Source organism: Hibiscus syriacus, unplaced genomic scaffold (assembly GCF_006381635.1).
Source record: "Hibiscus syriacus cultivar Baekdansim isolate YM2019G1 unplaced genomic scaffold, ASM638163v2 tig00111621_pilon, whole genome shotgun sequence".
NCBI classification, from domain to species: domain Eukaryota; kingdom Viridiplantae; phylum Streptophyta; class Magnoliopsida; order Malvales; family Malvaceae; genus Hibiscus; species Hibiscus syriacus.
Window position 1 is genome coordinate 3,196,537 of NW_024063138.1, and position 14,537 is coordinate 3,211,073.

Below are 14,537 nucleotides of genomic sequence, written 5' to 3' on the forward strand. Positions count from 1 at the left end.
GGTATGGTACTGGCCGGTAACTCATACAAGAGCCAACTTGAATCCATCATGTCCGGCACGTCAGAGGGTTTCTCAAGAAGCCTACATATGACGCCATGTGAATCGGGCTCTTGAATGGTGGGAGGGACCTCTTCAATGATGACAGTGGCCTCTTGAACGGTGGGAGGGGACTCTCGAGGAATGATAGGGGGGCCTCTTCAACGATAGGAGTGGACTCTTGAGGGATGACAGGCGAGTCGGGCTTCTTCTTGCGGTGTCTTCGCACTATTGGGGTGTACGGAGACTTAATAGCACGTGCACGCTGTCTGATGCGTGAACTCCGTCGTGCAAGCATAACCCGACGTAAAGCATCCACTCTATCGGGCCGCTAAATAATTAAATACAAAAATCAGTAAATAAACAGACATGATATTTAAACAGTGAAAACAAAGACAAATATGTTTCAAACTTGCATTGTATTCACCCAAGTCATTATTCTATCATAGTTCACAAAATGCATCAGATAACAAAGAAAAATATGTTTCAAACTAATACCCTGAAGTTAGTATTTGTCTTTGTTTTGTCTTTTGGTTGAAAGTAAATTTATCCATTCAAGTTTCAATTTGCAGAAGAAGAAATAGTTTACTTTCGCAACACGAAACTTAAAATCGCAACGCGAAACCAAAATCGCAACGCGAAATGAAAATCGCAACGACAGAATCGCAATGCGAAATGAAAATCGCAACGAAAGAATCGCAACGCGAAATGAAAATCGCAATGCGATTTTGGTTTCGCGTTGCGATTTTGGTTTCGCGTTGCGATTCTGTCGTTGCGATTTTCATTTCGCGTTGCGATTTTAAGTTTCGTGTTGCGAAAGTAAACTATTTCTTCTTCTGCAAATTGAAACTTGAATGGATAAATTTACTTTCAACCAAAAGACAAAACAAAGACAAATACTATTTCACAGTGTTAAAGAATACACAGTTTAGCAGAATTGGCAGCAACCGAACAAATTTACTTTCAACCAAAAGACAAAACAAAGACAAATACTATTTCACAGTGTTATAGAATACACAGTTTAGCAGAATTGGCAGCAACCGAACAAATTTACTTTCAACCAAAAGACAAAACAAGACAAATACTATTTCACAGTGTTATAGAATACACAGTTTAGCAGAATTGGCAGCAACCGAACAAATTTACTTTCAACCAAAAGACAAAACAAAGACAAATACTATTTCACAGTGTTAAAGAATACACAGTTTAGCAGAATTGGCAGCAACCGAACAAATTTACTTTCAACCAAAAGACAAAACAAAGACAAATACTATTTCACAGTGTTAAAGAATACACAGTTTAGCAGAATTGGCAGCAACCGAATAAATTTACTAAGCAATCTAAGTGAAATGGCTAATCTAAGTGAAATTACGAGTAAATTTATCATTAAGTTAAATATGGAAAATCTTAAACTTACATCGTTGCGTAGAGTATGAACCTCATTCTGCAACGATACTATCATCTCACGTAGAGCGGCAACCTCACCACGTAAAGTTGACACCTCCACACGCCATGCACCATCGTTATCGCGTAGAGTACCGATCTCCTCACGCAAGGCATTGACCTCATCACGTAACTCCCTTGACTCATCCCGTTGAGGTGGAGGTGGAGAACAGGGAGATAGGAGTCGTGGCATCTTTACCGGTCGCCTATCATGAGGTGATGGTGGAGAAGAGGCTCGATGATGTGACGGGATAGGTGATGGCTCTCGTTCTAGAGGTGTATAGTCGGGTCGATCGGGTGATGGCTCTAGGTGAGGTGATGGCTCTCGAATTGGAGGAAGTGGATGCTGCTCATCATCCGTGCCATCAAAAAAATTCTGACTAGCTTGCCACCAATCAGTGGCAAGCTCTTCCTCCGTGGGTGTCAGTCTTTGTAATGGAATGTTAGCCTCCTAAAATATAAAAACTCAAACAAAGTTAAACGTCTACTATTAATAACTTGTTTATATATTATATGAAAGTATTTGTGTTAACTTACATTATTTATTGTGGCATATGGTATTAAGTCTTCCCAATCCAACAGAGTTTTCCTCTTCCAGGAAATAGCCCTGGGAATATCATTTGACGTTTTTATTGCATATGTACGCATGCTGGGGAAAGCCTCGAATATCCAAATCTACAAACAATATAATAACAAAATTAGTAATTGTTAAATAATTAATTATAATTTTAGAAACATTATATAGAAATTCTTACCTTAAAGGCCCAAACAAAGCCTGACAAAGTGTATTTGGACCCATCGCCCCGCAAACTTTTGCGGTCATCAAAGGCAGACGACAACTTAGTCCAGGTAGCTTTCCATATATACGAACCCCACGGAAACAGATTCCATGCATTCAGGTCCTCTACCAATATTATTAGCTCCCGATGAATAGGTTGTCTGGCCTCTCTGCCTAAAAAGCCGGCATACACAAGTAGTAGAAGGCATACTCGGACAACATCGACGTCATCCATCCGAGTGAAACCAGCTTTCTTATTAAACAATTTCTTCAGGTCGTCGACATGTAGGTTCGGCTTCTCCATTGACTCATCCGGAAAAACCCGGGATAACCATGATGGGCGGGCGATATGACGAGTGTACCGGCCTACATCATCGTGTCCGAATCGTAGACCAGTGATTAAGCAGAACTCCTTCCGCCCAAAACAAGTATACGCTGGTGGAAAATGAAACCATATCTCTTCCTCACCACGTTGTATACTGTCGGGTAGATTTGATGTCATGGTCTGAAGCCACAAATGGGTCAAATTAGCATCTCCACCCGGATGCTGTACTCTCAGCCATGGCCCGAAGCAGGTTTCCTCAAACAATTGTCTTTGAGCAGGTGAAAGCTTCTTTGCAATTGTAGTGGCCAGGCTGACTTTATTTCTCAAGGTCAATTGAGCCGAAAAAAATTTCTACAAAAACAATAAACATACCAAGTTAGATATACCAAAAACTACACTGTGAAGATATACCAAAAACAATAAACATAAAAAGTAGTAGTTTATTCTTGAAACTAAAATTTGCAACACTGTTTTGTCTTTTGGTTGAAATGAAAATCGCAACGAGAGAATCGCAACGCGAGATGACAATCGCAACGAGAGAATCGCAACGCGAAATGAAAATCGCAACGCGAAATGAAAATCGCAATGCGATTTTGGTTTCGTGTTGCGATTCTCTCGTTGCGATTTTCATTTCGCGTTGCGATTCTCTCGTTGCGATTTTCATTTCTCTCGTTGCGACAGTCATTCTCTCGTTGCGATTTTCATTTATCTCGTTGCGACTCTTCTGCAAATTGAAACTTGAATGGATTGCATTACTTCAACCAAAAGACAGAACAAAGACAAAGACAAATACTAACTTGAAAATCGGAACGAGAGAATAGCAACGCGAAATGAAAATCGCAACGACAGAATCGTAACGCGAAATGAAATCTAAGTGAAATGGTTAATCTATTATTGAAATGACCAGTAAACTTATCATCAGTTTCAATATGAAAAACCTACAATAATGCAAACATTTCAAAATAAAAATAATTAAAAAAACTAACCCTCGGAGGTTGATTTTCCATTTCTGAATATTGTGAGGGATTTCTGACCGTGAATGGTTGTGAGGGATTTCGCCGGAGATGGGGACGGAAATCTTCGGAGATGGGGACGGATTTCTTCGCCGTAGAGAGTGAGAGATGGAGATGGGACTGAGTTGTGATTTTAGGTTTTAGGTTATGAGTTGCGATTACGGGATTTTGTCTTAATATTCTTTTTGTAATTTGAAAATAAAATACGCGTAGCGATTATAATGGCGCTTTAAATATCGCGTTGCGATTTACGGATACGCGTTGCGATTTTATGTATTATCGTTGCGATTTACGGATACGCGTTGCGATATACGGATACGCATTGCGATTTACCCATACGCGTTGCGATTTACGGATACACGTTGCGATTTACGGATACGCGTTGCGATTTATGTGTTCGCGTTGCGATTTTCATATTCGCGTTGCGATTTTGGAAAATCGCAATGCGAATTTGTACTATCGCATTGCGATTTTCAAGAATCGCGTTGCGATTTTGGAAACTGATTTGCGATTCTGGGGATCGCGTTGCGATTTTTATTTCGCGTTGCGATTTTGTTGGTCATTTTGGCAAATCCAAAAAAAGTTGGTTAAAATCGTATATTATAACTTTTTTTTGGTCACTGAGGCGATTTTCTCAAAAAGAAATACCGTGTTACGATATATAAGCAGCATCCAAAACCCTTCTCCACTTTGCTCAACATCCATTCCGTATTATGCGGGTCATAACAGGACTTAACACAATCCGCAGGGATCTTTCCAAACATTGCATAATATTTTCATTCGACGCTCAGAACATGAATTGTGCTGAATTAGTGCATCAAAGTTCTTCAACCAACCCATATGCAATCATGGTATCTTGAAAACTTGATTGCTTCGAAACATTCATCAAGCATATTAACCAAATACCAAACAAGTGAAACGATCACATTGATTAACAGTAGTTTTTACTGTACATTATTCCATTATACCGACTTATAACTATACAATACTAGTTCCTGCAAACCAGAGCAATCACGTAGGAAAAACATCTCTCCTCCGTACAAACAGATTTTACTCAACTGCTATGACTTCCCCTTCTCAAATCAGTTGTCCTTCAGCTTATACACCGTGTTGACGTATTCTTCAATGTCCCAAAGGAACGAACCGAAGGCGACAGCTTCCAAAACTAATCTCTTCAGGCTGGAAAAAGATGTCTTAATCACCTCATCCGTCTTGGGAATACCTGTCTGCTCGTCACCAAAGAGCGCAAAGCTGTGCCTCTCGATCAAATTTGCAGCCTCTTTGGATCTCAGTTTGGCGCATCGTTGCAGTGTCTCAGGGTCGAATCCCATTACGTAACACCTTAACTCTTTGAGATTCGTATCCAGTATACCCATTCCTTGACCTAATGGAGCAAATTGCATGTCTCCGATATGGCCAAACACAAGACTCTTAATTCCACAAGGTAAAAGATCCAGAAACTGGAGGGAGTTCCTATGGTTCAGACGTTTTTGATGAACCAATGTTAAGCATCTTTCCAGTTGGTGTCTAGAGGAGGCAGACTTGAGAAAATAGCCATAGAAGATGGAGGCTGCATAAAGTCGACTTAAATGGAGCCGTTGGATCTCGGTGGTAGCCCAATTGTCTGTAACACTTGAGTTTGTTCTCAAGCCAATAACAGTGCTGACATGTTCCCTAACCATCTCCAGAACCTCAATGCTATGTATGGACTCTAGCTCCCAGTCTTTCGAAGGCAATATCTCGAGTCTACAATTGTAAATGCACCTGGAGAGCTTTGGAACCAATGGTACACTGAATTCGGAGAATTTGTAAAAGATTAACATGTACATGACATCTTCCACAGCAGCTTGGCACTCCTGCTCTTTCAGTTGAGCAATTCTTCTGGAATTTACAGAAAAAAAATGCAAATATGTCAAATTAAATAAAAGAAAACGGATGTTATATCGATCAACAGAGTCAAAGGATCCAACATACAAATTTTGAGGCATTCCAAGGGCAGCTCCTTTAATAGGGTGATAATAATGGCAGTTAAAATAACACTATTACAACCATCGCCTGGAAGCATCACAAATAGTGCCAAGCTAGGGATTTCGGAGTGCTCTTTTCAACAGAAGACAAATGCCTTTTCTAATTGATATCACTATTAAACATAAAATACAGTAAACTTCTTTTCTAATCCAAGCCAACAGAAGATTCCACAAACTAACAAGTGCAAACAAATTATGATAACAGCATTAACTTCAAACCGAAAGAATAAAACAATTATAAACACATATGTATCAGAAGAAATATGAAATCAGCAATATAAACAAGGGAAGGTGTATCCGAAACACGAGTAATGCACCATTATGTACTTCCATTAAATTACTAAATAAGACTTAACTGCATTAGACTGAAGGCAACTCAACACTTTCTACAACACATTAGAAGGCTGCACTCATTAAACAGTAAGTAATGGGTGGTTCTTATCTGTTTATAAATATGATATGATCCTTAAGCTTTTTGTAGAATTACAAGCGAAACAGAATGGTCACAAGTAATGAACCAAGGTAAAGAACTTAAAACTAAGCTTCAATAGTTAATTTATTCAGCCTTGGGACTAATAACAGATCGAAGAAATCTCAATATCTACTTAACTAGACTCGTTACATGATAAAAGCTCTTTCATCGGAACAAACATGCCAGGCACCATTAGCAAAAATTAAGGTTAGTTTGGTTGGTACTCCAACTTTCTCAATACAAATGAAAAGCTAAAAACAAGAAAAACATAGCACAAAGACAAACTTAACCAAACCCAAAGCATCAAAATATCAACTTATCAGCATAAAAAGAAAACTCTTTAAAGATAAAAGAAAGATAGTTTAATAGGCTTTTAATTGTTAAGGAAAAAAACTTTCTTTTACTCTTGAAGAACTGTTACACATACAAAGTACAAACCTGTGAAGATGTGCTTCATCAGAATCCGAGCTAACTAACATACGAGCAACGGCTGCATCACGATCATCGGCGAGCCGCTTAAGTTCATCGGCTGCGGCGAAGTGGAAGAACTGCCGTTGATTCTGTAGGACGCCGCTTAAAAGCTTCCCGGGAGCCGACCTCGGTTCAAGAGGAGCGTTCAAGCTGCTAAAGTCACAGTGACTAGGCCCGGCGCTGACTTTGACGGAGGACACACTCTGGGCATCGAAATCAACAGAAGTAAAACCAGTCCTAAGTGATCGCCGGCGGGTATAAGAAGAGTTGGGAGCGGTAAAATCGTGCCGAGAAAGTTTTACCAGGGATGGTAAAAAAGAAGAGAAAGAAAGAGCTTTGTCGAGAGAGAAACAACGGTCCATCAACTGTCAAATGAGAAACCAAACAGAATATACTGAAATTATGGGATAGATTAAAGATAAGAAGGGAGGGGTTGAGAAGATTATGGCCTTATCGCTTATCATAACATTATTGTGTTTGCCTAAGATGATGCAAGTTGGATAGGGTTTGATGACTTTTTTAGGTCTAAGCAATATAAATTTATTATATATTTACTCATCCAACTATTTTAGTAATTTTACTTTAATTATTTAATTAATTTTTAAACCATAACTAATGAATATTATATCTTTATTTGATTTTGATCATTTATCATTAAAAATATAAAATTATTAATATAATTAATTTTTTATTTTATTGATGATGTGATACTATTTTATGATAAAATTATTTTATGGTGATATATTCGTATTATCGTTAATTTTTAAACTATGAGTGTTTAAAATAGAATTAAAACGTAATGTTAGGTATAATTTATTTTTTTAAAAGTTATATGACTATAATGGAACTATGGTATTAGTTGAGTATTAAATTTGTACTTTACCCGTTTGTTTATAAAAAAAATAAAGAAAAAGGAGGTTGGAGAATTATTAGGGTTACTTGATGTGGATGTATACGTTTGTACTACCTGACACGTGGAGAAAAGATTGGCCCCAATCGAATTAGGGATGATAAACGAGTACAGTTTTGTGGATTTCGCACCGCACCCGCTCCAATTGGGGCGGAGATGAGTATAATTTTAACGGGTAGTGGGTGAATGTGGATTTAGAAAGTGATACTCGTCACTGGTAGTGGGCGGGTAATGAGTTTGAGACATTACCCACCCCACATCCGCTCCGCATCTTCCCGCCCACTTTCTATTATATATGTAGGTAGTAGTGATTTTAAATTGGAGTGCTCTCAATTGAAGGAAATAGAGAATGATGATTGTAATACTGGAGTATCAGATGTCACAAGTATTGCCTGAAATTTTAGAATGTTGTGCCAATGAACAAAAACATTATGTGTTTGTCATTTATGTTTATAAACTTTAATTAGGTCTTTTATTATGGTGTTTTATGTACTATAAGATATATATTAAAATTTAATTCAGATAATCATTGGATTATTTTATTATGTTTATTAATGGATATGTTTCTTAATGAAAATGTTTTTTTTATGTCTGTTGCTTATATATAACTTAAGATTGCTTTCATGCGGGTCTAGACGGGTACGTCGCTAGTGGGTGTGGGGATGAATTTGAGAATGTACCCGCGTGGGCGGGTGTGGATTTAAAAATTTGTACCCATCATGGGTGGTGAGCGGGTGATGGATTGAAAAAATATTAGGTTGGTATAAGGATGGAGAGGGAGTATCCGTATCCGATCCGCCCGTTTACTATCCCTAAATAGAATGAACCAGTCTTCGATAAGAGATTTTTTTTGTGGGGGGTCGATTGGGAGAACACTGACCTATGTCTGAATATTGATGATATTTTCTTGATTTCGACAAGTTTTAATTTATTAGATATTATTTTTAAAATTTATTTCCCCAGGTAAAATTGACCAAATTAAATCATAATTTTTATTTTTTGAATAATGAAATAAGAGATAAAGAAGAAGTTGAGTGAATTATGGGATAAGGACAGTGAGGAGAGGAACAAAATGGATAATACTTTACACAGTTTATGATAAGGAGACCTAACCAGCACAGCACCCATTGTTTAGGCTTACTGTATAAATAAGTTCCCAATTATACTTTTTATATCGAATCTGACGAATCATAATAGGTGCTTTTATTATTATTTTTATCTATTCATATGCCTAAAGTTATAAAGATTGTTCTTTTAGATATTTGTGACGTTAATGACTTTCGTTTTTCACCTGACCTTTGTTACAAATTGGTAATTTTAAAATTTATATTTTTAAAAAACATTAAAATATTAGTATATTTATAAAAAAATTAAATTCTTTTAAATTAGAAAAAAACTCAAAATCTCTAAAATACCAAATCTTAACACTAAGTCGTCGCCAACGCCCTCTCCAGCCACAACATTGTCGTCATCCTAGTTATATGTTATTGTATTTGTCGTCGATTCATCGTCGGAATCGTGTGGGATTACGATTTTTATCATAGGGTTCACAAGGTATAAAACGTCGATTTATTGTCGATCAGACGTTAACGGGTCAAGATTTCATATGGGTTTTGGTCATTGAGGGGATGAGAGGTCGGGTGGAGCTTCTTCGACAGCAAAGGGCGGCGGTCGGCGAGAGTTCAGGGGTTGAAATGAAGGTTTTCAAAGTTTAGGGGTTATTTTCAAAATTTATGTGTTTTCTTTTTTTTTAAATATATAATTTTCTTTTTTTTTTATTTTATAAAAAAATTCAAAATTGCCAGATCGTGACTCGTGTTACTTATCGGGAAAAACTAACGCTATTGACGATCGAACCACATAAAAGAATAACGTTTATAACATTAAGGTGATGTTTGTTTTTGCAAATGTAAAAGGTCTGCAGTCTACGGACCACATCTGCAAGCATCTGCAGCAGAAGAGGTGGACCAAAAGTCTGCAGTCTGCAAGAAAAAGACTGTTTGTTTTTTAACGTCTGCAGACTGTTAAAATAAACTATAATATAAATAAACTGATTTTTTAAACTTAAAAGAGTTTTTCAATACTGAAATTTAAATAATTTTAGTTTTATAATAACGAAATTTAAATAATCCATACAACTACAATAATAAATTTTTTAAAATAAATCAATTCATATTTTTTTTAAAAAAATCAATCAATATTTTTAAATAAATCAATCTATATTTTTAAATAAATCAATCTATATTTTAAAATAAATTTTAAAATATATTTAAATAATTTTAATTTATTTGAAGAGGTTTGAAGACCTTTGAAGACATAAAACAATGTCTGCACCAAGAAGACCTCGCGCAGACGTTAGAAGAGTTTATGTCTTCTAAAAAACAGACGGCCTGCGAAACTCAATGTCTGCATGTGGTCTACGCGACGTAGACATAAGAGCTTTGCAGACCTTACACAGTAAAAACAAACACCACCTAAGCATTATTTTTTTATTATTATTTATATCACCGCCCATGGTATTTGTATTTCTTACGATTAATTAAGTTTGATGCCCTTTGTATTAAAATATTAACCCACTTAGAAAATAAATGTTTAAATATTTTAAGTTTTTGGCTTTCATAATAGGCTTATATGCAAAATAAATGAAGCACTAATATGTGAACATAGTATAATCGGGAAACAACAAAAAAAGCCTTAAGGGTGTTTGGTTAAAAGATTGTGAAATTCTTATATTCTCATGTTTGGTTGGTCGGAAATCTCATTTCCGGTAAATTTTTATATTCAATAATAGATTTTTTGGGATATATTACCGGGAATGTCATTACCTCCATTTCCTTAGGTATTGTAACATTATCGGCGTTTTGGACTAAAATGCCCTTAATTTTTCTTCTTTAAAAATATAATTCTTCTGTCATTGAATAATAAAAAGTATACGAAGGTTAAATTACAAATTTATGCTTAAATTATTTTAGATTTACAAAAAAAAGTCTATAATTAAATTTTATATGAAGTTGAGGGGTTAAAAAAATGTACCATTTCATTAAACATTTTTTATATTTTTAATTTTGTAAAAAAAATTATATAAATATTATGAATTTAATTTTTTAAAGAAAATATATAAATATTTTACAATTTGTAATATTATATAAATATATAATAAGGACAATTTGATCAAATATACATTCCAATAATCTTTTATTCCTTTAACCAAACACGACAATCTTACATTCCTGCTAAACCAACCAAACATAAAATACAACATACCCAGTAATCATATTCTCTGGTAATTTTTTATTCCCACTGATAATTTTACATTTCGTGAACCAATCGCACGCTTTTTTACTCTCTGCCGTAGTCTTTTACACGACACCCGTTCTGGTGTTTTTTTTGAAGTTCTCTGTTCTAGTTTAAAAAAATGATTGAATATAAGTAAACCCGACGCCGTATTTACAATTAATAATATATATTTTTGTTTAAGGATGCCATTGAACATTTAAAATGGGTAGGACTTAACGTACAAAAATGAGGCCTCGAAACAGCCCATGAAGAAGACCATCTAAGCCCATTGGACGTCTCTTCTTATTGTTCTCGTTTTATATGAATATCAACCAAGTGAAGGAAAGATAATCTGCGTTCAGCGTTTGGAATCTGAAAGTGAAGAAAAATGGGTATCAGCCGCGCGTTGACGGTGTCTCCGATTGTGCTTATTTTGGTTCTTTTGGCATTAGGTAAGTTCCTTATCCGATCAATCTTTTCGTTCATTAGTTATACGTTCTCACCATTTCCAGATCTGATCGATTGTTGAAACGTCTCGTCTTCTGATTTAATATTTTTTTCATATATATATATATATATATATATAAATATAATTTGTAAGCAATTCAGCTTCCTTACGCTTTAATTGATTATACGTTTCATTCTTGTACACTTGAAACTTCTCAGCGAATGCCAAGAAGTCCGGAGATGTGACCGAGCTGCAGATCGGCGTCAAAGTATTTATTTTCCCCATTTTATTCGCTATTTAATTACATTTTTGCGTATCTTTTCATAGTTTTCTGATCGGAGATAAATCAAACGTTGTGAAATCCGTCTCCCATTAGCTTTGATTGTATTTTGGAGGATGTTAGGTTTGAGTGGTAGTATTTCCCCCCTTATTTATGTACATTTATTTATCATTGATTTATCATGGCCGTTTATCTACAAATTTGGAATTTGCTATTTTGCTTATGAAATCTAACAAAATGCATAGTTCAATTACAGAACGAGGCTTTACTTTTTGTCTTTTACTTTGGTAAATTTAGTTCATGTTGTGTAAAGATAAATAAGTTGACTGTTATTTGTTGTTTCTCATTTTGGTCCCTTTTCTCTTTGTTTTTGTCATCTCATTATATGTTTCTTTCTTACCCTTTTCACAGTATAAGCCCCCATCATGTGAATTCCAAGCTCATAAAGGTGATAAAGTCAAAGTGCACTATCGGGTATGTTTCACTAGCTTCACCTGGATGTTTCTATTATCATATTTCTGTACCTTTCTCCCCTGCTAAACATTTTTTAGCTTTCTATTTGTCGACTGCTTTCAACTTTCTAGCATGTTCTTTTTTTGGATTCTGGAAGTTGGAGTTTGGCAATAAATTTAAATCATTGATTGTGCCTTTTCCCCTGTTTCAAATATCATTTTGTTGTGCATTTTTCTATTTATAGTTCATTGCATGAAAGGATTTAAGAAAAGAAAATAAAAGCAATAAACAATTTGTCGTGAATTTTTCCGGTTAAAAATTATTGCTCTCAAACTTTTTATGGTTGGAATTAATCGTTTAACTGCCTATGAGCTATGAATTTCTTGGTTTAAATGAATTTTCATTCATTTTTGAAGGGGAAACTCATTGATGGAACAGTTTTTGATTCCAGTTTCGAAAGGGGTGACCCCATTGAGTTTGAGCTTGGTAGCGGACAAGTAATCAAAGGTTAATTCCCCTTAACAACCACTCCACCTTTTGTTATTACTCTGAAAATGAACCGTTTGTTTTACGACCAGATTGTTAATCCGTTACATTTGCATGGAGTTCATTGATACCTGAAAATGGATATGCTATTTGCAGGATGGGACCAAGGACTGCTGGGGATGTGCGTCGGTGAGAAGCGGAAGTTGAAAATACCCGCCAAGCTTGGATATGGTGAACAGGGTTCGCCGCCCACCATCCCAGGTAAAATATATGCTTTTGTTCGTATTCGTTTATGCTCGACTATTCAGAATTTTAGGATGGTAATGATAAACATTCATCGGTTAATATAACATTGAAGGAATGATAAACATTCATAGTTTGTGCCGAACTTAACAGGTGGAGCAACGCTAATATTTGAAACAGAGCTTGTTTCAGTCAATGGGAAGCCATCGAGTGGCGCGGATACAACTGACGATGAGCTATAGATTAGTCACTTGCAGCAGAGTAGCGGTAGCCTTTGTTTTCCATTTAGAAACGCTATATGGATGGCGTAGCCTCAACATGTCTTCTGGCCAGCAGTATTAACTAAAACATTTTCTATTTGTTGGCTGGAGAGAATATAAATTGTCCAATTACATCGGTAAGTCGTTGCCAGAACCGATAAAAGAAGTGCATTTCTGATGATGGGCATTTTATATGGTATGCAAGCTTCAGTTTCAATCGCTAAATGAAGCAACTTCCATGGTTCACAAACATTTAGCATCATTTGATTAGAATCGATTAATTTTAAAATGAAAGTCAACAGAATACTCTTTTGTTTTATAATAACTTTATTTAAAATACATGTGGTTTCCGTTGGGCATTACATATTTGGATTAAACAAGAAAAACTGAAAATTTTGATGACCAATTCGGGAAAGTAAGGTGGTGTTTGGTTAGATGAAATACATTGAAATTGGTGGGAATTAGAATCCAATTTAACTAATTTCCCATGTTTGGTTCAAGTTTTTCAAGGAAATTGGGATCCCTGATGGAATTTAATTCCATCAAATGAGGGAAAGTGAATTTCATCAAAAAAAATGGATGTAATTCAATTGTCTTGTTGGAGGGAATTGAAATTTGACCATACTACCCTCATCAATCATTTGGTAACTTATTCATATATTGAATAAAAATATTTTTTTATTATTTTGGGTCGGGATGGGTTTCTAATTCATATATTCGGGTCGGGTCTGGTGAAATTTTATTTTGGTCGGGTCGGATTGGGTTTTTTTAAGTGTGATATTCGGGTCGGGTTCGGGTTTAAGGTGAAAAAAATCGGACCGACCCGAAAATATATATAATTTAGGTCGGGTCGGATTAAGTCATTGTTTTTATTAAATAAAAATAATTTTTTATTATTTCGGGTCGGGTCGGGTTGGATTTCTAATTCATATATTCGGGTCGAGTCAGGTCGGATGAAATTTTATTTTGTTCGGGCCGGGTTCGGGTTTAGGGTGAAAAAAACCGGACCGACCCGAAAATATATATAATTCGGGTCGGGTCGGATTAAATCACTGTTTTTATTAAATAAAATATTTTTTTATTATTTCGGGTCGGGTCGGATTTCTAATTCACATATTCGGGTCCGGTCTGATGAAACTTTATTTTGTTCGGGTCGGGTCGTATTTTTTAAGTGTGATATTCGGGTTGGGTCGGGTTCGGGTTTAGGGTGAAAAAAACTGGATCGACCCGAAAAAAATATATAATTTTACCTTATATATTTAAGAATAATTACAATAATACCCCTCTATATATAATTTTTTTTCAATTAAGTCAATATTTTTATTGAATAAAAATAATTTTTTTATTATTTTGAGTCGTGTCGGGTCAAGCTTCTAATTCATATATTGAATAAAAATAGTTTTTGGTATATTTTTTTGTAACTAATTAACATACTCCGATTGAAATGCATCGAAATATTGATTTATCTTTTGGTAACTTATTAACATATTTTGATTGCGATGATTTTAACTTATAATGTTTATTAGCATGATTTTTATAATTTATTAAAATGAATAATCAATTAATAAAATGAAAATTTAATATTTTTTAATTTTTTATAATATATTACTACATGT

The 14,537-nt window shown here is 35.3% G+C and overlaps 2 protein-coding genes across 3 annotated transcripts in view; one reads left to right on the forward strand and one right to left on the reverse strand.

The window, feature by feature from the left end:
* The window catches only part of LOC120166054 (UV-B-induced protein At3g17800, chloroplastic-like), a 15,990-nt gene extending 8,907 nt beyond the window's left edge, over positions 1–7,083 (reverse strand). The window contains exons 1-2 of one of the 2 annotated variants that reach the window (XR_005519893.1): positions 6,533–7,083; positions 4,622–5,476 (exon numbers count right to left, since the gene is read on the reverse strand). Coding sequence is in view for 1 of the 2 variants with exons in the window: in XM_039175441.1 (XP_039031372.1) it covers positions 4,678–5,476; positions 6,533–6,927 (1,194 nt within the window). In the remaining variant the exon portion in view is untranslated. Of the gene's footprint in view, positions 1–4,574; positions 5,477–6,532 lie in introns of those variants that run through there. The other variant, XM_039175441.1, reaches the window with a different exon arrangement.
* Positions 7,084–11,098: 4,015 nt separating this feature from the next.
* LOC120165915 (peptidyl-prolyl cis-trans isomerase FKBP15-1-like) lies at positions 11,099–13,102 on the forward strand. Its single transcript, XM_039175347.1, has 6 exons — positions 11,099–11,203; positions 11,418–11,467; positions 11,891–11,953; positions 12,349–12,439; positions 12,575–12,679; positions 12,815–13,102. Exons 1-6 carry the CDS (start codon positions 11,140–11,142, stop codon positions 12,901–12,903), a joined length of 462 nt encoding a protein of 153 aa, XP_039031278.1. The 5' UTR covers positions 11,099–11,139; the 3' UTR covers positions 12,904–13,102.
* Positions 13,103–14,537: the final 1,435 nt, after the last annotated feature.